A 24,768-nucleotide genomic window follows, 5' to 3' on the forward strand; every position below is an offset into this window, starting at 1 on the left:
CCAATTAGAATGACTATTATCAACACCAGCAATAACAAATGTTGGCATGGATGTGGGGAAAAAGGCACACTCATATATTGCTGGTGGAGTTGCAAATTAGTGCACCCATCTGGAAAGCAGTATGGAGATTCCATAAACACTTGGAATGGAACCACCATTTGACCCAGCTATCCCACTTCTTGGCCTATATACTCAAAGGACTTAAAATCAGCATACTACAATAACACAGCCACATCAATGTTTATAGCTGCTCAATCACAATAGCTAGATTGTGGTACAACCTAGATGCCCTTCAATTGATGAATGGATAAAGAAACTGTGGTATATATACAAAATGGAATACTACTCAGCCATAAAGAAGAATAAAATTATAGGATTCACTGGTAAATGGATGGAGTTGGAGAATATCATGCTAAGTGAAATAAGCCAATTCCCCCAAAACCAAAGGCTGAATGTTTTCTCTGATACATAACAGTGGGGGTTGTATGGGGGTAAGAAAAGAATGAAGGAACTTTGGATGATATAGAGGGAAATGGGGTGGGATGGGGTGGGATGGGGTGGGGGAAGGAAAGACAGTGGACTGAAACAGACATTATTACCCTATGTACACGTATGATTACACGGATGATGTGAATCTACATTGTGTGCAACCATAGAAATGAAAAGTTGTACCCCATTTGTGTACAATAAATCAAAGTACAGTCTGTAAAAATAAAAAGATCAGAATCATAAAGAATAGTGTTAGCAAACAGTAAGCCACCTAACCCCAATGTTTATACTTTCCACCTTTAAAAGACAAACACTTGCAAGTTAATTGTAAAAATATTATCTTTGTCATTGTTTTGACATGGAGTCACAGAAATAAAACTTTACTGTTAACTACTATTATTTCCTAGGAAATGCTTATATTTTGACTTAATTGCTTCATACCTTTGTAAATTAAAACATTACTAGTAATGGAATGATATTTTCTTCCCTGTGTTCCCAGTAGCTCTCATTATTTTGTATACTTTCAGTTCACCTCACCTGTGTATTTTGTGCTTCATTTACTGGTATACAAAAAAATAGTTTTAAATTTTTACTTTAAAGTTTTATTGTTCTGTAAGTGAACTCTGTTTTTTAGAGGTAAGGTGGAGTCTCACTATGTTGATTGCACTGACTCAAACTAGAAATCCTCCTGCCTCGGCCTCCTGAATAGCTAGGATCAAAGGCGTAAGCCACCACATCTGGCTCCATGATCTTCTTCATTTAATCATATTTTATTGTGTGGATAGTAAATATTTTATTTATTAGTTTCTTAAGGAAGGGCATTTTTTTTTTACTATTACACACAATACTTTAATGAACATAAATTTATGATTTTTTCATAGATCAATTCTCTCTTCATTGGGCAATATCCTTCTTTATTCCTGTTGTTCCTATTGTTAAATTCTTTTCTAGATATTGATATTTCTATACCAGTTTTATTTTGGTTATTGTCTGCCTGATGTATAGTACCAGTCTTTATGCTAACGAACTGATGGTACCAAACCTATCTTTCAAGCCTAGACTCCTAGCTTGAGTCACATATCCAATTGTATAATTACTATCTCTATTTAGTTATCTAACTCAATACTCACATTTCAATTATCCCAAATATCAAATCTTGATTGGCACCTCTTCCCCAGTCTTCCATTTAAAAATCTATGAATCTTCCTTGATTTCTGAACACTGACCCCATTCCCCAAACACACACATACATTATGCCAATTTTACCAACAACTCCTGGCTTTTCTATCTCAAAATTAAATCCTGAGTCTATCCACTTTCTTCTCTGATTTCCACTTTCTTCCACAATTTCTATTTGTTAATCAAATAACCAGGTAGTTTAATACAATAATAAACATAGCAAAGAAATAAGAAGTCTAAACAATGATGGAGGGGATGCTTCTTTCAGACGTGGTAAGAACACTGCATTTCAGCTGAGATCTAAAGGATGAGAGCCAGTCCTGTAAAGACAAAGAGCATTCCTGGTGGAGGCTACAAGTATAAAGAACCTGATCAGTTGAGTAAACAATTATTGAGCAAGCCAAGTTCATCAGTGAGATGATATTCTGTCACTGTCAACAATATGAGAATGACTAAACAAGAGTATATATTATTTATTCCTTTTCGAAATTGTAAATTTTTGTATATTTTATTATTCCCAGTAAGGCTGTTTTGTTAAATGTATGAATGTGGGTAGAAACATGGAAGGATTCAGTGATTGATGTAAAGTAAGCTCCTCTTGGAGTTATTCTGATGTTAATAAAGCACCTGTTTTAGGAATTAACAAATTATTGAATCCTAAATAAGACAATTTGTTTGATGCTATTAACACAGGTTACCCTGTATTTTCCTAACTTGTTTTACAGCCTCAAGTTCTTCAGGCTCAGAGGCTGGGAGCGGGCAGGAAACTAAATGATCAGTTCTGCTCTCCCCCCAGGAAAGTCCTCTGGAGAAAGAAGGGGTGGTGACCTTGATCTTCGTAGGGTTCCTCCAAGGTAATGCTTCCTGCATGACTTATTAGGAAGAAGAGAGGAATAAATAGCCAGGGTCACCTTGTAACTTCATAATCATTAAACTTTGTTCAAACTTTTGCTGCCTTTTCTCTTAGCAAGTACTTCATGTTATCTTTCAATTTCTGAAAGTCCTTAACTGTGTTCCACCCATATTCGTTTCACTTGTCTAACCTTATACAGAAAGTTAATTATTTCTTCTTCTTCCAACCCACAGAATATCAAATCCAATGATTTGATTATTAACTCAGACTCCATTGAAGATTTTTTTTTTCAGTGCTGGGGTTCAAACCAGAGCATCATGCATTACCGACAAGTGTTCTCCCACTGAGCCACATCCCAGCCCTCACTTAGATCTGAATTGTCAAAAACAAACAGAAAGCAAGATGAGATTTGAAAATTGTTACCACTGGAATATAGTCAGGTGTTACTGACTCTCCTTGTTACAGCAACTGGGAAAAATGAGAGATAATAATATATTTTTATCTATCCCAAGATGGAACTTTAGTTCTTGTCTCAAAAAGAGCCAGGACTTAGGCTGGAGTCGGTCACAAAGGGAGCGACCGCTCGGGCTGCCATACAGCTGCGCACTGAGGCCTCGCGCCCCTCGCCATTTTCCAGCCGCGCTCCGACGTGGGTGGCGGCGGCGGGGAGAGGCGGAGCCGCGCCCAGCTCCCCTTCCGCAACCCTCCGGCCGGAGATGAGGGGAAGATGTCCGTGTCAGGGCTCAAGACCGAGCTGAAGTTCCTGGCTCGTGCGATTCCGCATCGTCAGCTGGAAGCTGGACGAACTGCACTGCCAGTTCCTGGTACCGCCGCCGGCGCCGCCGGGTTTCCCGCACTCACCGCAGCCGCCGCTCACACTGCACTGCAGCGTCACGGAATCTTACCCATCTTCTTCACCAATATGGTTGGTGGACTCCGATGACCCAACTCTGACATCGGTTCTGCAACGTCTAGAAGATACTAAGAACAACAGTTCGCTTCGTCAGCAGTTGAAGTGGTTGATATGTGAACTCTGCAGATTATATAACCTTCCTAAGCACCTGCATGTTGAGATGCTAGATCATCCACTACCCACGGGTCAGAATGGAATAACAGAAGTGACTTCAGAAGAGGAGGAGGAAGAAGAGATGGCCAAAGATATAGAAGACTTGGATCATTATGAGATGAAGGAAGAAGAGCCTATTAGTGGGAAAAAGTCAGAGGATGAAGGAATTGAAAAAGAAAATTTGGCAATATTAGAGAAAATTAGGAAGACTCAAAGGCAGGACCATTCAAATGGTGCGGTGTCTGGGTCAGTGCAAGCTTCAGATAGACTTATGAAAGAGCTCAGGACATATACAGATCACAGAGTTATAAAACAGGGATTTATTCAGTGGAACTCATAAATGACAGTTTATATGATTGGCATGTTAAACTGCAGAAGGTTCGACCCTCATAGTCGGTTGCACAGTGATCTTCAGATCTTAAAAGAAAAAGAAGGCATAGAATACATTTTGCTTAACTTCTCTTTTAAGGATAACTTTCCCTTTGATCCTCTATTTGTTCGAGTGGTATTACCTGTTCTCTCAGGAGGGTATGTGTTGGGTGGAGGAGCATTATGTATAGAACTTCTCACAAAACAGGACTGGAGCAGTGCCTATTCAATGGAATCGATCATCATGCAAATAAATGCCACCTTAGTCAAAGGCAAGGCCAGAGTGCAGTTTGGAGCAAATAAGAATCAATATAATCTAGCAAGAGCCCAACAGTCCTATAATTCCATTGTACAGATACATGAGAAAAATGGCTGGTACACTCCTCCAAAGGAAGATGGCTAAAATATTTTGACTCTCATATGTTTGGACCAATGTTGCTTTAAAGAAAATCTTCCCAACATGCAGATACAAGCTTTGAATGCCCCTATAACAGCAGTACCGAAGATGTTAGCTAATAGATATTTTAGTGGATAATCTGTCAACTGACATTCAGTATAAGTTACAGCCATTTCATTTTGCTCACTTTAGTTATCTTGGATTGAGCAGTGGGGCCTTTACTGTATTTTCCTGAAAAATACACTTACTGGCCACTCCTTATCTCTTTTTCTTGAAAAGAGAAATCTTTTAAGCAGGCAAGTCAGCATCAGGTTACTGCAGTTGCAACTTGGCAGTGACTTTCCTATGTTGAGTCCATGGGTTACGAGGATTTGCAAAATACTGTTCCATTTAGAGCCAGTAAAACTTTAATCAGGGGGCTGGGGAGATAGCTCAGTCGGTAGAGTGCTTGCCTTGTAAGCACAAGGCCCTGGGTTCGATCCCCAGCACCCAAAAAAAAAAAAAAAAAAAAGGTAAAACTTTAATCAATGTTCAATATAGATTCAGAAAATTTTAAGTCTTCTAAACCACAGCCTTTTTAAGGCCTAAAACCATTTTATGATATTGCCAACGTAATGACAAGGAAATTTACTCATTAAATTGTTAAACATGTTTTATGACTATATGAAGATATGAACTGTTTCCTGAAGGTATGCTCTTACTTGAATTGTACTTTTTAGGCAAAGCAAAGTAAGGCAGTGCCACTTAAGGCTTGTGAGTAGTAATTTCCACTGGGGCAGCAGAGTCTTGCTGGGCTGAATCTGCTTCTTGTTGGTTCAATATTTCTTACGAAGAAGAGCCACACTATAGAACTTGAAGTTATTTAAAATACTAAGTCATTTTACCTTTCCATTTTATTAATGGGATGTTGCAATTATTTGTAAACTAATAAACTTATAAAGTGATTGGCATGAAGACAGACTTCCTTGAGGAAAAAAGCTATATAGTTAAGTACAAAAGGATACCTGATTTGGAGATTCTTAAAATTTTTGTTGTCATGGCAATGGCTTTTACAACCAAAAGACTAATAGGATCTCTTAATTCTTTTGTAAAACCTGACTCAAATCAATGTACTCTCCATTTTATTGCCTTACATGAATCAGTCCTGTTTGGTTGGTGAGAGACTTTTTTTTTAATAAACCCAAGTTTGATTTAAAAATAAATTCTAGTTATTAAGCACTTTTTAAAAGAAACCCAGAAGCACATTTTTTTTTCTGCACAAACCAGTTTCAAAGTTCAAATGCATTTCTTATGCATTTGCTTTAAGATTCAGTTTTTAACTCTAAACCCTATTCAAGAGATTTGGCACTTATGCATTATTGTGTTTCTTTTGATTTTAATTTGGTTAGGATAGTAGATAAAGATTTTCTGGCATTCTTGCTCACTTGGTTACATTTATATAAAGCTCTGATTGTCAGTTGCTCAGATAACAAGTGACAAGGCAGAATTCTTTAAAGCATTAAAGTTCCTTAAGCCTAAGGAAATCTCGAGTACATTATTGAATTCTTTAATATCCTGATAGCTAGCAGATTGACAGCTGCACATTTGGCATGCTTTCTTTTTGGATTTTGTTTTTCATTGCAGATTTATTTGGCAATGTACAGTAAATTTTGTAAACTTGCATCAAGTTTATGAATAAAGAACCATTTAAAAATTTTAAAAAAAAGAGCCAGGACTTAGTACCAAAGTGATAGTAATCATTACCTATCAGTCTATTAGCACATTGTTTACAGAGTAGCTGTACAGATTGCATGATTCCTTATCAATCTCTTTTACCTCAAGTATTTTTTTTTTTTTGGTATATTGTATTTTAGCCAATAATTAATCTCAAATAGGTTATAAAGATACCAAAGGAACAACTATTCCAGAGACAGATAAACTTCACTGATATTACTCACTGAATAAGTACTGAATCACCCACAGGCATATGGCAAAAACAAAAATAAATCATTTCTAAAGCTAATTCTGGTGTCTTAAGCTTCAAACTACCTAAAATTTTTTTTTGAAACATAATTTTGAGCACTGAATTTAAAATACTGACATGGAAAGTAGATAACATGAGTACCTACAAGAAGATAAATAAATAACCATCAAAACAAATCCACAATAGGAATTATCAGACACAGACCATAAGGCAATCAGTAACAAAACACAACACAAGGTTGAGAATTTTAGCAAGACCACAGAAAACTAAAAGCAATTTAGTATTTATGGAAAAGAACCAAATAAAAGTTCCAGGACTGAAAATTCCAAAAATCAAAATGAAGAACTGGGTTGGGGGTGTAGCTCAGTGGTAGTGCACTTGCCTAGTAGGTGAGAGGCCCTGAGTTTGATATCCTGCACGGAGGGAGAAAAAAACAAAACCAAAAGAATCAATATAGAAGTTGTCAGCTAATAAGACTCAGCAGAAAAGTGAATGGTAAATTGAGTAATACGTTAAAAGAAACTAGCCATAATGAAGAACAAAAGAACATAGGAGAAAAATATACATAAAAGAATGAGACACGGAACACTAAATAATATTTGAAAAGTTAGTGGCTGAGAGTATTCTGGAACTGTTGAAAGAAACTGATCCATATTTAAGAAACCCAATGATTCCCTAATCAGATTCATACGAAGAAATCTTTACCTGGATATGTCTTAGTGAAACTACAGAAAACCAGACTCAAGTTCAAAGATAAAGATAATAGACTTGATTTTAAAATATTTTATTTTAAAGCTATCATAATGAGGCTGTGGAATAGGCATTGGCTTAGCTAAGAATAGACTAGATGGAATAAAATAGAATAGAAAACTAGAACCAGACTCACACATATGTGAACACTGTACCTGCAATAAAGGTAGTCGTGAGGAAAGGGAAGCCTTTCATTTAGTAATGCTGGGAATATTGAGTATTCATTTAAAGAAGAAAATCAATTTTGGGCTTCATATCACAACATACATAAATACTAATCCCATGTTTATTATAGATCTAAGATGAAACATAAGTTAAAAATCTCTCAGAAGACAACATGGAAGAATATCTTCATGACCTCAAGACTATAAAATATTTGGAAAACATTATGTTAAAAATTATAATCACAAAGGAAAAGACTGATAAACTTAAGTATGTTTAAATTAAGTATATCTTTCAATTAAAAGACCCTGTTGAGAAAGCAAAAAGGCAAAACAGCACAAAAGAAAGTATTTGCAACATATGTATATAAACAAAAAAACTCCTATCCAATGAAAAATTTTCGAAGACATCTCCTCACCAAAAAAGAGTACTAAATGCAAAAGAAGAAAACAAAATTGAAAAAAAAGGTAGGAGTTCAACTTTATTATCAGCTTCATTAATGAATTTCATTAATTATTATTTCAAATTAAGAAGACAGCAAGGTACAGTCCACACCCATCAGACTAGCAAAAACTAAAAATTCCAGTAGTATACCTGTTGGTATAATATGGCAGAAGGAAAACTTCTAAATACCTTGTCAAGTAAAAATCAGTACACTATTTTGGAATTTAACTTTGTGTACTTCGGAAGGTTAAAAACTGCATAACCAGCATATAAATCCCAAGGATACTTATATATATGCTGCAGCTTTATTTGTGTTATTAAAAATTGGAAACATAAGTGTCCATCAACAATGGAATGGAAAAGTAGCATAGGACAATAAAAATGAATGAACTAGAGCCATGTGTAACAATACAGGTGAATCATAAGAAGCATAATATTCAGAAAAAGAAGCAAGTTGCAAAAAATAAAAAACCAAAAACCAGTAGGAATTCATTTATAGCAAAGTATTTAAAAAAGCAAAACTATTTTAGAGATTAATGCATGCTACTACAATCATAAATAATAGCAAGGAAGTAATAAAGTTGAAATATTGCTAACTTTTATGAATGAGAAATGATCAGCAATTGGACACAGACTTCTAGGATGTGGGTGATGTACTTTCTGGACTTAAATGGTAGTTACATTAGGTACTTGCTTGACAGAAAGTTATTATACTTTACATTTGTGTTTTGTACTTTACATTGTGTTTTATGTACTATTTTGTGTTACAGTGTATAATTTTTAAAAGCTTTTAAAAATATTTTCTATAAATTGATATTGAAGAATTCTTGAACTGTATGTTATAAATTGAAAAAATAGAATGTGAAAAAGGTCTTAAATTTACTACTCATTATATTTTAGAAAGAAAGGAGGGAAGATAATGAGGGCAAGAGTGTGAGCAAGGAGGAAAGGGAAGACAGAGAGGGAAGGGAGAGAGAAAATAAGCTTGTAGAGGAGTAGGGAAAATTCACACACCCAAACAACTGCCTGTTGATTGTTTCTGGGCAGGGAAAATAGGCTGCCAAAGAGACAGGGTTAGGAGAAGAATTATTTTTTGCCGAATGCCCTTTTTGGTCTTGAATTCCATACCATGTAAACCTATCACCTATTCGAAATAAAAAATAAAAATACCTACCAAACAAGTTTGTCAGTAACTCTAACCATACTTATCCACAAGAGGTCACTATTGAATCGGGTTTCATTTCAGACCCTATGAAAGAAAAAAAATCATTTTGAATTTTTTTTGTACTCTCACCAGGAAGTGAAAAAGCATCTTTCTTTATGTTCTTATCTCATACAATGTTCCAGAAAACATTGCATCTTGCAAATATGTACAAAAAGCAAATAATATACATCTCACATGAGGTGAAAAAGAGAAAAGAGTAGGTAGATGATAAGATGTGAAGTACAGTCAATTACACAACTGAAAATCTTGTATAGGAATATATTAAATAAGACTGGGAAAATAATTTTTCCTGTTAGCTTCTACTAAAGAATCCATAGTATCCTGGTGCCTTAATTATAAGAATAATTCATGGATAAATTATAAAATCAATTAAATAACTCATGGATAAATTATAAAACCATGCCATCTTATTTTTTTCTTTTTTAAAATTTGTTATAATTATACATGACAGTAGAATGCACTTTGACACATCACACATATTTGGAGTATAACTTCTTATTCTTCTGGTTGTACACAATGTAGAGTTACACCAGTCATGTCATCATACCATGTCATCTCATTCTGTAAGAGAAGTACAACATTCTGACAAGGGCAGTTCCATTCATAGTTAATTATGAATGAAAATGAAACTAACAGATGCTATAGAAAAAGGGAAGAAAAACCACAAGACTGTTTAAAAAATTCTGTGTCTTCTACAAAAGAGAGTGTCTTCACTTGGCTGGATCTTTCGAAATTTCGTTATTGCAATAAATTCTCTTTTTCTCCAATTGAGCTGATTGGACTTTGGCTACCAATGGGTTAAATACTAGCAAGGGAACTTAGCCCTGACCAAACATTTTGGTTGGTTCACAGAGATAGTGGGATTTCTGCAGTATAAAGACCAAGAAAATCAGGGTGTAGGACAGAGTTCCTTCACTGACAGAAGCATCAGTTGTGAAAAGTGCTTTGGCAATTATGGACTCATCTGACATTCAAAGGAAAAGAGTAGCTATCATCGGTGGTGGCTTGGTAAGAATCTATTCGGATGTATTGTTACTGTTGGTGTTATTATATTAACTGTTATTACTCTTAATAATTATCATTCATCATTTGTAGAGATTGTAAATTTTCTTGTAAAAACTTTTCTAATATTTAAATATCCCTGTTTTAAATGCAGCATTGTTGTTAACTTGTTCTTTTCCAGGAATGTCGTTTTATATTGATTAAATACAAAAGTGTCTATTTCCCTTCATCATTTTGGTGAAGAATTAAAAAAAAAAAAAAAAGCAAATTAAAGTTAATTTTGTTCCCAACTTGACTATGTTTTAATAAAGATACTAGTCTTAATAGTCATTTTAATTAAAACATTGACTCCACTGTAGTTAATAACACAGTTAATACTGTTTAATGAGAATAAGGGTCAAGAAATATGAAATTAATGTTTAAATTATTTTGGATGGTTGGTAGTTATTTGAGTAATTGGGAACAATACCTACGTGGATGCCTGACTTATTTGGCTGTTCCTGTGCTGCACATAGCATGGTGGAGTGAGGCGTTCACTGTTTACCTAAGCAGATAAGATAAAAATGCTGGGACTTGGTCCACACCTGGAAAGAGGAAAGTGTTGATTTCTTGTTTTCTTACTTATGAACCAAAGTCGGGGTTCTCTATTGAACATGCGGCAGCCTCCTGCAAACTAAATATTTTCTCCTCTCAGCAGAGTACCTCTTTTAGAATAAAAGCATCCCGACTAGTTAAAATTTAATCATGTTTGTTTTCACCTTTGGTCAAATCATTTGCAGGTCTTTAACTCATAGGTATTCATTCCTTCACTCATTTATTTATTCAACAAAAAGTTATTGAGGGCTTAACACCATATGAGACTATGTAGACTGATAGATCTTTATGCCACACAGTATATGATAAATGTTAATTTTGTCTTTTGTTCTGCCTTCTTTATTACCTTCTCCCCAAAGCGCTAGACCATCCTTTCATATTTCAGATTCCAAATTTCAAAATGGGAAGGAATGTTGTCACATGCTGTATGGGTCACCGGTTGTGACATAAGTTTTTATTGCTTCATACCAGACTTCTGTCCAATTCTTCTCTATCAAACTATTACACAAAATGAAAATCCACGTATTTAACGAAATCATATTGTGTACTTAACTGTGTGTCGACGTTTTCAGGAATAGGGATACAGGGTGAGCAAACAATGAAGAAGAAAACATGTAAAATAATTTCAGGTAGGGATGAGCTCTATGAAAGAAATCCAAACAGGGTAATGTGGTTGTCCTGAGGGCACCTGTTTAGAGTGTGGTCAAGGATGGCCTCTCTGAGGAAGGAATTTATGTCCAGAAACCTGAATGATGAGAAGGAACTACCCAGGGAAGATCTAGAGAAAGAGCATTTGGGTGACAGGAATCTGATGGAAGAGAAACCCCGGACTTCAGTAAGCTGCAACTGTTCTAAGAGCAGAACAAGGCCAAAGGAGCAACTGGTCAGACTGGAGAAGCTGGCATAATCAGAGAGTGTAGGATCTGGAAGGCCAGGCAAGAAGATCCAGATTTTATTCCAATTACAAGGGAAAGCCATGGGAGGATTTTAGGGGGCAAAAATGACTGACTTTAAAAGTTCCTTCAGGCTTTTATATGGAGAATGATTGGAAAATTGTAAGAAGATAGACCAGTTAGAAGGCTGTTGGTCCAAGACTTGGGCAGCATTTATGATGTCTCTTAAAATGTCACAGAACTTCAAGGGGAGAGAGAACAAATATGTGATTGGAACTCACAAATATATGGCTATCATCCTCATCATAGTATCACTTCATACACGGGCCTTCAAAGGAGCTCAGCTTTGACTGAGAGCTTGTGTCTCATAGCTATAGCTATTAGAGTCTGTCATGGCTAAATGACATTCATGGCAAATTGGCCCCAAATGGTGTTTCTGCACTGTTCGCATGGCATTGCATTAAGAGAAACAATTGTCCTTCAACTGAAGAGAAATTAAGAGCATTTAGAGTTTTTCACGTGGTCTGTCTAAAACACCAAATCTGGAATCTAATCAAAACTCATAACAAAACCTTCTAAAAATAATCTTGCCCCCACCAGTTTGAATCTCTTTTACGTGCTTTGCAACTATTCCAGAAACAAAACAAAGGAAAATCAAGCAGAATTTCTTCTGGTCTAGGCTATCACATTTCTTTCCCCGACTCACTGAAGACTCTCTTCTTTCTCCCTTCTTTCTGCTTTCTCAATTCCCTCTTCTCTTTCCTTCATTCCTCTCTGGTAGCTAGGCCCAAGAGCCAGTGAGGTAGGTAGAAAGAGGGTGTGGATCAGGAGTTGCTGAGTTTTTGTTCCATTCATCAGATTTGACATTTGGTGGATTACTTCCTTACTGGGATTTTAGAAAAAGAAAAAAATGTTTATAATGCTAAAAATTAAAATAACTTGGATATCCAAATAAAAGTCCATTGCATACAATTAATGTAATATAATTCTTATTTGTATTTATTTTCTGATACATTATACCATACATTTTTGAGAAAAAAATCATGAAAAGAAATATATGGCTTGCTACAATTTTTAAAAGAAATATATACTTTATATACATACAAATGTTACTATTGGTTGTCTCTAATGGTAAGATTGTGGAAGTATCTTTATTCATATTTATCTGTATTTCTTAATTTTTGTTAAAATTTTTAGGGCCTTATTATGTATCAGGTATTGTGGTTTGTGCCGAAAACAGAAAGACTGATGTAAATGTCATTCCTGTTGGGATAGTCAGATTAGAATGCAAACAAGTAATTCAGCTCATTGTGAGAGATGTTAAAACACATCTACACATATATACATCTATAGAATTGCAGAAGAAAAGACAAAGTAATTCAAAAGAGAAGAAGTAAACTTCACTGAGAATGAGTCTTGAAGGAAAGGTAAAAATTTTCCAAATACATAATGCCAGGAAAGAATAGTTCATGCAAAGACAACTCTATATTCAAAGGCATGAAGTTAAAAAAAGTGTGTGGCATATTTAGTTCTAGTGAGGCAACAGGTAGAGACTGGGGAAAGAGAGGGTTATTAGAACACCACTGCAGTAGTCCAGGCAAAAGGTAAGGAGGCCCTATGTAAGAAGGTGAGAGTAGGAGATCTGTTTTGAAAAGATTCAAGAGGAGCAACTAATGTGCCATGATACCTAGGTATATTGTAGGTAGAGAGGGGTGTTGGACGTCACCTGAGCCATCCTGGTAGGTAAATTAGTGCATGCTGTTGCCATCTGAAAGATATAGAATTCAGAAGGAGAAGAAGGTTTATGAACATGGCATACGGGAGAAGGTTGAATAAGAATAAGTGGAATTTATAGATAGAGGAGATAGAGATGCCTCTCAGGCACCCCAGGACACAGATTCTATAGTCAGAAATAGAGTTCAAGAGAAAGATCAAGGCTCTTAGTGAACCCAAGAATCCCCACAGAAAGAATGCAGGATGTTCACCTTTCAAAAAAGGGACCATGAAGATCACTTCTTGGTTTTAGAGACCAAGTGCAAATGTTTCAGATCAGAAACTTTATGGTAAAGTTTAAACAATAAAATAGACCTGGACATAACATATGCAATTCTGGCTGGTGTAAGAGTTACTAACAAAGTAGGAAGACATTTTTATGTGCTTATTACATAGTAAGTAGAATTAATCTGATTTTTTTCTCATTACCCTGATATGTCCAAGGATCCCATTATTGAGAGACCAAATTATAGTTCCATGATATAATACAGATTTCAGTAAATGTAAACAAGTTTTTAAAAAGTTTGATAATAAACATGGAAACACCTTATGATTCTTAGGGAGAGTTTTATGTTTCATTAAGTTAACAGTAGTTGACATGTTTAAAATCATATTTTCAGATTAATTTAAGACATTACAAAAAGAGGAATGAAATGCATGAATTTTTATAATCATGATTTCCCTTTCCCATTAGGGTCAACATTTATAAACTAAAAGGTTTTGTGTATTTGTTAGCTTTCTGTCATTATAACAAACACCTGAGATAAATAAACTTACAAAGACAGAAGGTTTATTCTGATTCACATTTTGGAGGTTTCAGTCCATGATTAGTTGACCATTTGGGCCTGTGATGAGATAGAAGATCACGGTGGAGAGCATATAGCAGAGTAAAATCACTTATCTCATAGCAGCTGGGAAGTGAAAAGAGGAAAAAGGGGCTGGGTCCTACAACCACAAGGATCTAAAATCCTTCCCCTAGGCCCCACCTCTTAAACATTCAACCACGTCCCCAAAATAACATACTGGGAATGAAAACTTTAATACATGGACCTTTCAGAGACATTTCAAATCCAAACTATATGTATAATTTTCTCATCATCATTGGCAAGTTGAACAACCACTGGTGGAGGGGTCAGAAAACCATACAGTGGGGCTGGGGATATAGCTCAGTTGGTAGAGTGCTTGCCTTCCATGCATAAGGCCCTGGGTTCAATCCCCAGCACTGCAAAAAAAAAAAAAAAAAAAAAGAAAACCATACAGTGAAATACATGAGAAGCATACCTCTGCATTTATGTAAAATAAATTTACAAATTTTTTTTAAAATTGGTGACACGTCCATAAAATGGACTAAGATGGGTTCAAAGCACATGACCTGTAAAGAGGGAAGTATGAAAAATCTGAAAAAGAAAGGAGATAATTAATTGAGTAAACCCATAATTACGTAACCAAGGACTCTGCTTGAAGTTCATCTTATACACAGATGTGCTAGATTGGTTATCAGTAGAACCTTTAATTTACAAATTATTTTGTGATCAAAACAGTTTACCATTGCAGGCTTTTGGTGCTTTAAAACAAATATAGAAACTCTCTTAATTGTTCCTCTCCTTAATGGAAATTTTTATTTCTCCCACCTGTCTAATTCGGCCCAATCTCTCTACCACCACCGACCTCTTCCTTATTTAGGATAAGGAACACAGCTGTGCCTCAACCAAGAGTTTGTGGGGGCTTAGAATGGTTTACACACCACATTTCTGTTTCCATTTTTATCTTTTTGTCTTAGTCCATTTGCCAGTCTAACAACTAAAGTGGTACTGACAGTTTTTCCCAATTAAGCACATTTTACAGAAAGTGAGAAATGGAAATAGAGTCTAAAAACTACATTATTAGTCACATTACTATCCCTTCTAACTGAACACATACAGCATATACAAATATTTTTTTCTTCTTAGATCATTTGAGTCTCAATTATACAGAATAAGAATCATCATAACCTTTGACACTCTATAATGACTAGCCTTGGATAAACCGCTTTTATTTACTGCTTTGTTTATTAATTATATTAACATCTGAAAATCCACACTCAACACAAAAATTAACATATTCCAACCTCTATGCTTCTCCTCCACCCATTAGAAGCATTGCCCTGAATAGTTTGTCATTCTTTTCTCTTTTTATTTATACTTTTATCATATATAATTATATAGACATATACAAAGAATACATATATTTTACAAATTAGATGCATAGATATATCTATGGTTCAGTTTTGTTTTTATAAGAATATCATGCAGTATGAAATCATCTGGGACTTACTCTTTTCACTTACAGTATTGCTGATATATTCATATTATTGCATTTCATCATGTGATTCTGCCATACTTTATTCGTCTATTCCTTTGTGGTGGTCCTTTTGGCTGTGTGCACTAATTTTTCTTGTTCATTCAGTTATGAAAAGAGCTATTAGGAACATTCTGTCATATGTCTCCTGATATGCAAATAGCAGAACTTTCTCTTGTCCTTATTCCAGGAAGGGAAATTGCTAGTTTGTCAAATATATGAAGACTCAGCTTTACAAGATAATTACAAGCAAAGCATAAGATAATCTCATTGGACCTCATCCTCTCCAGCACTTGATATTTTTATGAATCAAAGATCAGATTTAATTCTACTGTGTCCACACCACCTGCAGTTCCTTCTCTGTCATGAAGGACTATGAATACATGTCCAATTGCAAATACACAAAAAACTTTGCAGAGGCATGTTTTTGTACTGTACTTGCCAGTCTTAGAAAGGACTGAAGCATGCCCTTCATTTGGGCCAGCCCTATTTTCCCCAGATTAATAAAATCAATTCTCCTCAAAGGATCATAGCAAACATATGAAAGCAGACCATTGGTACGACTGTTTGGATGTGATCATATTTCAACCTAGTCAGTGAGATCATGTTTGCTGCATTGCATATCATTCTTTTACTGTGGGCAAATGCCCAGGAAATCGGTAAATGGATTTCTTACTTCTGAATCCCAGTCTCTCTACACCTAGCCCATTTCCTTACTTTAGGATTTCTCGGATAATCTGCCCTTTAGAGTGGCGTGTGTGTCCTATTCACCTTTCTTCTGAGCCTGTTTTCCTAATGAGAGACCCAGGTTCTAAGCGAACCTCCTGGGACTTCCCACCCTCCTGACCACGTTACCTCTGGATCCACATCCTTCCCCTGAACGGCTTCCCACCACCCTAAGTATAGCACTTAGTGCTTATAACCCTGTGAAAGAAAGCAGAGTTTCACAAACTTTCTCTTTCCTTTCTGGAGTCTATATTCTCTTTATCCTTTAATCCCTGTATCTTTTTCTTCTTTCCCAAATATTATATAACTATTTAGCCTTTGGAAGCAGTTTATTATGTGAAATTCACTGTAAGCTTTTAGTTTTTCTTTTCCATACAAACTTATCCCTGAGCCTGGCCCTGCCTTTACTACATATTCTTGAACACACAAATGTAAGGAAGATGAGGCAACTTTTCAAAAGTAGGAAAAAAAAAAAAAAGGAGTTAAGGATGGAAGGGATTTAAGAAGATACTAGTGTTTAAGAAAAGGAAATCAAAAGCGTGATGATTAATAACAACTGAGAGTCTCTGCTGGACTGGAGCGAAGAAGGCGATGAAAAAGATAGTAAGATACTCAGTTTTCTGTGCCAGACTGAGCCAGTCATATTCTTGGCTGGGAAAGCTTGTTTACTATTGGGGAAATGATGGCAGCAAGAGAAAGTGAAGTTATATCAGATTGAAGGATTAGGGCTACTGGGTCTGGGGCTCAGTGGTAGAGAGCTCTTGCCTCACATATGTGAGATACTGGGCTCAATCCTCAGCACCACATAAAAAAATAAAATAAAAGTATTGTGTCCACCTACAATTAAAAGTGTTTTTTAAAAAAGGAAGTGATTTGTGCTAATCTTTTCAGACACACCAGATGTTAGCGTGGAACGTGTTCATCACTTGACTCTTTGAGACTTGTGCCATCTACTTACACCACCTCCTGTTCCCCTCACTGTTGTCAGGGATCAGCCTCTCAGACACTTCTCTCCAATACTAAAGACTTCAGCATTTACACAGTTTTTTCCCTGTCCTCCACCCATGCCATCACCCTGAGTGACTATTGAAGTTCACACTGTTGACCCATCCAGATCCCCAGTCCCTCGGTTCCTTGAACTCTGTGCTTCCAATCTCTTCCATCTGGTGACTTCAGACTCTATATCCTACCTACCACCCCACATCCTTGACCTAGACTCTGTCACTTCACAGAATGGTCACATCTGTAGTAACAGTGTCGGCTCTAAGACTCTCCTAAAAAACTCCCTAACACTCGAGCTTTCTCATTCAGTTACTTCTGCCATACTTTTCCTGCTAAAGTCCTCCTACTTCTCACTGTTCAATGGCCCTTCTCTGTCTTCCTTCAAACCTATTCAGCATGGTGGTGATGGTCCATTAACTCAGTCAATATTGTCAACACCTTTTCTTCATTGTCCTTCCATCGCATCCAATTAGCTAAATCTCCTACTCGATTTCAGAGGTCTTCTTCCTCTGCATTAAAATCCAAGTCAGTGTTGCAAGAAAATAATTGTATAACCCCACATTTTGGTGCCATTTATAAATTCATTGTCTCTGTTGTAATTAGTTTTTTCACTGCTATGACCAAAAGACCTGAAAAGAACAATTAAAGGAAGATAATTTTATTTGGGAGCTCATGGTTTCAGAGGTCTCAGGCCATAGACATCCAGCTCCATTCCTGGGAGCCGAAGGCAAGGCAGAACACATGGTGGAAGAATGTGGTGGAGGAAAGTGGTTCAGGACATCACACCAGGAAGTAGAGACTCCCCTTACCACAGATAAAAATATATACCCCAAAGGCATTCCCCCAATGACTCACCTTCTCAAAACCACACCCTACCTGCCTGCAGTTATCATCCAGTTAATCCCTATCAGGAGAGTAATGCCCTCATTAGGGTAAAGCTTTCCCAACACAATTATTTCACCTCTAAAATTTCTTTCATTGTTTTACACATGAGCTTTTGCGGGACACCTCATATCTAAACCACAACAGTCTCCATCCTCAACTGGATCTTCAACACTGTTCAGCCACACTTCTAGTTGATTAGGTCATGCCCAAGAAATAGGTTGGATATGTTTGAATCTCAATGCCAAATCTACCACTCCTTAGTGCTAACTTAGGTGAGCCACTTAATTTCTTTATCTGCAAAACAAGATAATAACAGTATCTAATTCATCTGTCAGTGAAGGGTGGTCACAATCATTTTATGTGTATTATATGTTATTCTTCTTCTTTCTTTAATCAGATTTCTCTGTTTCATTCTGTCTAGTAGTTATTTTAAACCCATGTGTTGTGCTTCTTCTTAGAGCCCTCTTTCTCCTTACCCTTATTTGGCTATCCTGCCATTCATCCTTTGAGGCTAAGTTTAGCTTCCCTTTTTTCTTAAGAGGTCATATCTTACCCCACTCCACACTCCTGCTTTTGACCTAAGGATTCTCCCTTTATACTCTCAATGCTGTATTTCCTCCATCGTTCTATGTACCATGCTGTTTGTATTAGCCCACAATCTCCCTAAGAGGCCTGGTTATATCTTGTTCTCTGTCATCTCTCTAGCACCTAGCATGGAGGTGGCACACAGAAAAAAACCCACTATATGTATGGTAATTAGATGTATAAATAATGAATGAAAAAAAGGAGACTCGGATAAGACTGTAAACTCCCTTAGAACAGCAGTTGTATATTACTGTTGGATCACCTTAATACCTAGAAAGGAATTTTAAAATACTAAGGAATCAATAATATTTTTCAAATGATCATTGTTCTATCTCTTTAAGTTTCTAAAATAATTCATTCTCTGTCAACTTGCTTCATCTCTATATGGCAAAAGAGTCTCATCTCTCAAAGATCAACCAAGAGTAACATTCTGCACAAAGGTTTTTCCAGTTTGCTTGTCCTGATTATCTATTGCTGTGTAACAAACCACCCCAAAATGTAGTGACCTAAAATGACAATCTTTTATTGTGTCTCTGTTCTGTGGGTAGTCTGTCATATGGCTGGAGCAGCAACCATCTGTAAAACTTGATGGGACTGGATATCCAAATGATTCCATTCCCATTCCTGGCAGTTGGTGCTGACAACTGGTGGCACTAGTTTTTCACTGGAATAACTATGCATAGATGTCAGGTGGCTTGGGTTTCTCATAAGGCTTGGCCTCTGAGTATTTACTCTACTTACGTGATAACTGGCTTCCAAAAACAGGAAGCAGAAGCGCCCGGACCAGCTAAAAACTATGCTTAGAAATGACTCAAGTATCACTTCTTCTTTTTCTTTTCTTTTTTTCTGGTACTGAGGATTGAACCCAGGAGTACTCTACTACTGAGCTATATCTCTAATACTTTTTATTTTTCATTTTGAGACAGGATCTAGCTAAATTGCCCAGGTTTTTCTCAAATTTGCCATCCTCCTGCCTCAGGCTTCCTAGTAGCTTGAATCACAGGCATATGCCACTGTGCTTTGCTCAAGTGTCACTTCCACAGCATTTTATTTATTTATTTATTGCACTGCTGGGGATGGAACCCAGGGTTTTGGCCATGCTAGGCAAGCACTGTATCACTGAGTTACACTGGCAGTCTCTAATGAATTTTCTGTCACAAGCCATCTTGATTTTAAGAGAGTGAAAAAATAACCTCTGTCTCTTCATGAAAGAATGTCAAGTTTATATTACAGAAGAGGATAAAAAATATTGTTATGGTCATCTTTGAAAAAATACAATCTGTTTTATTCCTTAAGGAAAAATTAGTCCCTGTGTGTGTGTGTGTGTGTGTGTGTGTGTGTTCTTTAGGGCTTATATTGCCTTCCTTTTATTTTTTTTCAATTGATTTTAAAATGAGTTGAGAGTTCTTTACAAGGAGTTTCTAATGTTAACTTATATGCACACAAAACTTTGGTTAAATGGAATAAAAGTACAAGTGTCAAACACATAAGAATTTTTACATGTACTTGGAAGATGGTGGTTGAATTTATTATGCATTTGTTATATAATCTATATTAGAAGTTTAGATAATATGGGAAATATTCAATTTTTATGTAAAAAGTGGACTTTCATACTTAGAAGTGGGCTATTAAGCATTAGTCAATTTATACATTTGTCTCTTCTTAACTTAAATTGAGTGTTCACTGGGCACAAGAACTGATTTTGACCTTTAGATTCCTAAAGTTTAGCATAAGTTTTGCATAGTAATTACTCAATAAAGTTTGATAAAACTTTAAAGTAAAAATAATGAATTTTACTTTAAAACATATGATAGAAGCCGGGAATAAAATGGTGAGCAAAACTAGTCAATAGCCTAGTGGGGGTACACATATTGATTATAGATTCACTTTAAAGTTATAAACTTTCCTTTGTGACAAGTTCTTTGTTGGTATGCTAGGGTTGCTAAAATAAATTACCATAAACAGGGTGACTTAAAGAATATAAATGTATTGTTTCACAGTTTTGGGGGCTAGGAGTCCAAAGCAAAGGCATCAGCAGAATTAGAGTTGAGGGAAGGATCTGCTCCAGGTGTCTTTCCGTGGCTTGCAGATGGCCATCTTCTCCATAGGACTCTTCTTCTACTCATATCTGTGTCCAAATTCCGCCTTTTCTAAGGACGGTAGTCATATTAGATTTGGGTCCACCCTAATGGTCTCATTTTAATTTGATTATCTCTGTATACACTGTATCTACAAATAAGGAAGGTACTGAGGGTTAGGACTCCAGTATATGAAGTTGGAGAGACACAATTCAGCTTATACTACTTCTCAGAGGAAAAGTCCACAACATTCTGAGAACTCATAGGAGGGGAATGTGAGTTAAGAGTGGCCCAGGAAGGCTTTCCTGAGGAAGTGAAACTGAGTGGAGATCTGAAGATTGAGTGGGACTTATGCAATCAAGAGGGAGGGGAAGAACATTTCTGCTCATGGAAATAACATATGGTAAATTCCCCTGTGAGAAAAAGTATTGTGAATACCAGAGGCTGAAAGACGGCTAGCAAGACTGGGGCAGAACGAGACATGATTGGATCTGTATAATAAATATGGAGAAAATGTGAGTCCCATAATGCTGTCATTTTTTTTTTTTTCCAGAGAGAATTTGTTTTGCTGTGTTGGTTGGCTGTGGTTACCAGCAATCCCAGACAAACAGATCCTCTCAGGACTAGAGATAATTCCCAAGCTTTGATCCCTTTGACCACTGGTTCCTTTCCAGTTTACCCTACTCCACTTTTCAGTCCTCACTCAGTGGTAGGGGTCGGGGTGGTCTCAAAACCACCCTTGAACAGAAGTTTGTGTGTCCCAAATTTCAAATGTTGTCCTTCTAGCTTCAACAGCCTATCAAAAATGCTGCCGAAGTTCTCAGCTTCTTCTGCAATCATTAGATGCCTATATTGCTTAGGCAGAGATTCCACTTCCATGTATAAAAACTTAAAGAAAAATTATCACCTAGGTACCGGAACACATGTATCAAAATGTTCTCTGAAACATATGAGTCATATTCTCAGACTAGAAACAACTCAAATGTCCCCTGACAGTAGGATGGATCATAACTGCCATATTTCATGCAATGTAGAATCAGAGAGGAATAAAAATGGATGACTCAAAGCTAACACATAATCAGATGAATGAAACTCATAAATACAATGCTGTGTTAAAGAAGCAAGATGCAAAAAAAAAATACAGAGTGTGATTTTAATTATATGGTTCAAAATTGGGCAAAAGTAAACTACACTGCTTAGGCATGTATACCTAAATGGTAGAATTATGAAGAAGCAAGGATAGGTTATCACAAAAAAATCAGAGTAAAGTTTACGATAAGCGAGAGTATTGTAATTGGGTGGAAGTGGCAGGGGGTGGTGTTAGAGGGAACTGGCAATTTTCTACTTTTTGATCTGAGTAATGGTTGTAATATCAAAAAGATTGCTTTCCAATTATTCTACAAAGTATACAATGTACAGTTTCGTGTTCTTTCCCTATGGAAGTTATATCTCTCTATAAAAAGTTAAAAGACAAAGCCAAAAAATACATGTAAATCTTGAATTAATCTTACTAATTTTGCAGAAAGTATTCTCTAGCAGTGACTGAGTGTATCAGTATAACAATAGTCACACCAATATTTCATTTTTCCATTGAAAATTCCCTCTGTGTGAGATTATATAAAAACACTAAAAAGAAATTATTTCAATTCCTAGGTTGGATCATTAAATGCATGCTTCCTGGCAAAGAGGAATTTTCAAGTTGATGTATATGAAGCTAGGGAGGGTAAGTTAACAGTGAAAAATGTGAGATGTGAGTCTAATTCTTTGACCTCTTTCTCTTTAGATTTTTCTGAATACACTAATGTTTTTAATAAAAGAAAATTTAAATTAAGAACTGTTGGATTATTTTTAAAGCCTCAGTGTCTACATTTAATATAATACTAATTTATTAGTAGTATTTTTTAGAAGCATTTTCAAGTCTTTTGGTTTAATTCTGAACGTGATAGTTCCTCAAGTGCAACAATATGCTCATCCTCTACCCACTCATAAGGAGGCGCGAGTAATGTGGCTTCTGCTTCCAATGTCTTAGACATCCGAGTGGCTAACTTTGCACGTGGAAGAAGCATTAACTTGGCCCTTTCTTATAGAGGACGGCAAGCCTTGAAAGCCATTGGCCTGGAAGATCAGGTACCTTTTTATTGCATTTTCCTTATAAAAGATAATATCTGATGTGTTTCAAAAATTTTGTGGTCTTATTTTTATCCTGGTTTGAAGAGCCATTTAACGCCAAGGACCTCTGCATGAAAACTCATTCTACAAAAGTTTCCAAACTTCTAAATTTGACAAAAGGAGAAACATTTGACATTTTGAGAAACCGGGGGGATTTGAAGTGACAAGGATCACTACAACCTCAACTGATGACTGCTTCTGACACTGGGCTCTCATGGATGTTCGATCTTTGCCTAAGGAAAAAAAGAGTGTGTGGAAATGGCATCCAGGATGAGAAGTAACAGATAAACTCCACTTTATTTTCATTACATGGAACCATAATCTGTTATTCTCAGCTCTGCACTCCAACAGAGTTTGGACAATAGAAAGCTCTTCATTACTTATTTAACAACAAAATTTGACCTGACACAAGACTTTATGGTCTTGTTTTTAAATCCTACTTAGTATGAATGTTGCTTTAATTAACTTTTCCTCACTGTGACTCAAATACCTTACAAGAACAATTTAGAGGAGGAAAAGTTTATATTGGCTCACAGTTTCAGAGGTGTAGTCCATGGTTGGCTGACTCCATACGTCTGGGCCCAAAGTGAGGTAGAACATCATAGCAGAAGGGTATGGTGGAGGAAAGTGCCTCAAGACATGACAGCCAGGAAGCAGAGAGAGTTTCAGCTCACCAGGGACAAAATAAACACCCCAAAGGAAAATCACCAATGACCTACCTCTACCAGTCACAACCTACCTGCCCATAGTTAACACCCAGTAAATCTGCATCAGTGGATTAATTCACTATTGGGTTACAGCTCTCATAAACTAATAATTTCACTTCTGAACATTCTTGCATTGTATCACACATGAGCTTTGGGGGAATATCTCATATCTAAATCATAACATTTGTTTTACCACAAAAATAGTGTTTGATTTTGAGATGATGCACCAGACCTATGAAATATTACATGATATCTTGCATCTGTGCCTTATACTATCTGACTAAAACTTGAAAATTCCTGAACTCTAAAACCATCTAGCCCCATGGTTTGAATAAGGGATTGTGAACCTATAGTAAAATTCCCCAACGTGGGCTTACTGTTATGGAACCTCCCATTATCATGTAATTTGGAAATGTAAACAGAAGTGGCATATTTTTCCTGATACTACTATTACTTACACTAGCTTATTTCTTTTTTCCCTTATGATGCTAGGAATCAAACTCAGGCCCTCACAGCTGCTAGGCAAGCACTCTACCACTGAGTTATACCCACAGCCAGACAGTGTGTCTTAGAATTGATCATATAAGTAAACATGAGTGCTACTTGCATTCCCAAAATTGTTATTCAAACAGCAACAACCTTGCATAAGAAAACACTTTATACTGAATGTTAAGAGTCCCAAATTACCCCTCAAGATGCCTCCCCCCCTTTTTAACCTAATTTGGAAACATTCTCCCTAATCTGTGATACTTGGTTTAAATCAGATAAGTCAATTAGAAGATCTCAACTTGAAAAAAACCTACTAAACAGGAATAGTTTTCATTGTATGAGTTGTCATTATACTGGCTTTCAAGGGTCCTTCATAGTTACTAATATTTGAAAATTACCTTTTAAATTCAATGTTTATCTTATTTGCATGATGCCATGTTATAAGTAATTGAAATCACTATTTCTCCCTCATTTCAGATTATATCCCAAGGTGTTCCCATGAGAGCAAGAATGATTCACTTTCTTTCAGGAAGAAAATCAGCAATTCCCTATGGGACAAAGTCTCAGGTAGGTTTACCCTGAAGATAATGGTTTGCACATTGATCAAAACTAAGCCTAATATCTGGAACCT

General features: G+C 36.2%; 1 protein-coding gene and 1 pseudogene across 2 annotated transcripts in view; both read left to right on the plus strand.

Annotated features, from left to right (window-relative positions):
• The first annotated feature begins 3,248 nt into the window (after positions 1 to 3,248).
• LOC306641028 (ubiquitin-conjugating enzyme E2 Q2-like) lies at positions 3,249 to 5,596 on the plus strand (annotated as a pseudogene). The gene is made up of 2 exons (XR_013766840.1): positions 3,249 to 4,752; positions 4,866 to 5,596. The product of XR_013766840.1 is annotated as a ubiquitin-conjugating enzyme E2 Q2-like (transcript).
• Positions 5,597 to 9,721: 4,125 nt separating this feature from the next.
• The window catches only part of KMO (kynurenine 3-monooxygenase), a 57,492-nt gene continuing 42,445 nt past the window's right edge, over positions 9,722 to 24,768 (plus strand). Inside the window, exons 1-4 of the mRNA XM_079106144.1 lie at positions 9,722 to 9,905; positions 22,426 to 22,495; positions 22,802 to 22,899; positions 24,615 to 24,704. Coding sequence (XP_078962270.1) covers positions 9,852 to 9,905; positions 22,426 to 22,495; positions 22,802 to 22,899; positions 24,615 to 24,704 — 312 coding nt within the window. The 5' untranslated portion in view covers positions 9,722 to 9,851. The remainder of the gene's footprint in view (positions 9,906 to 22,425; positions 22,496 to 22,801; positions 22,900 to 24,614; positions 24,705 to 24,768) is intronic.

Source organism: Sciurus vulgaris (genome assembly GCF_902686455.1).
Source record: "Sciurus vulgaris genome assembly, chromosome: 12".
Taxonomy (NCBI): Eukaryota; Metazoa; Chordata; class Mammalia; order Rodentia; family Sciuridae; genus Sciurus; species Sciurus vulgaris.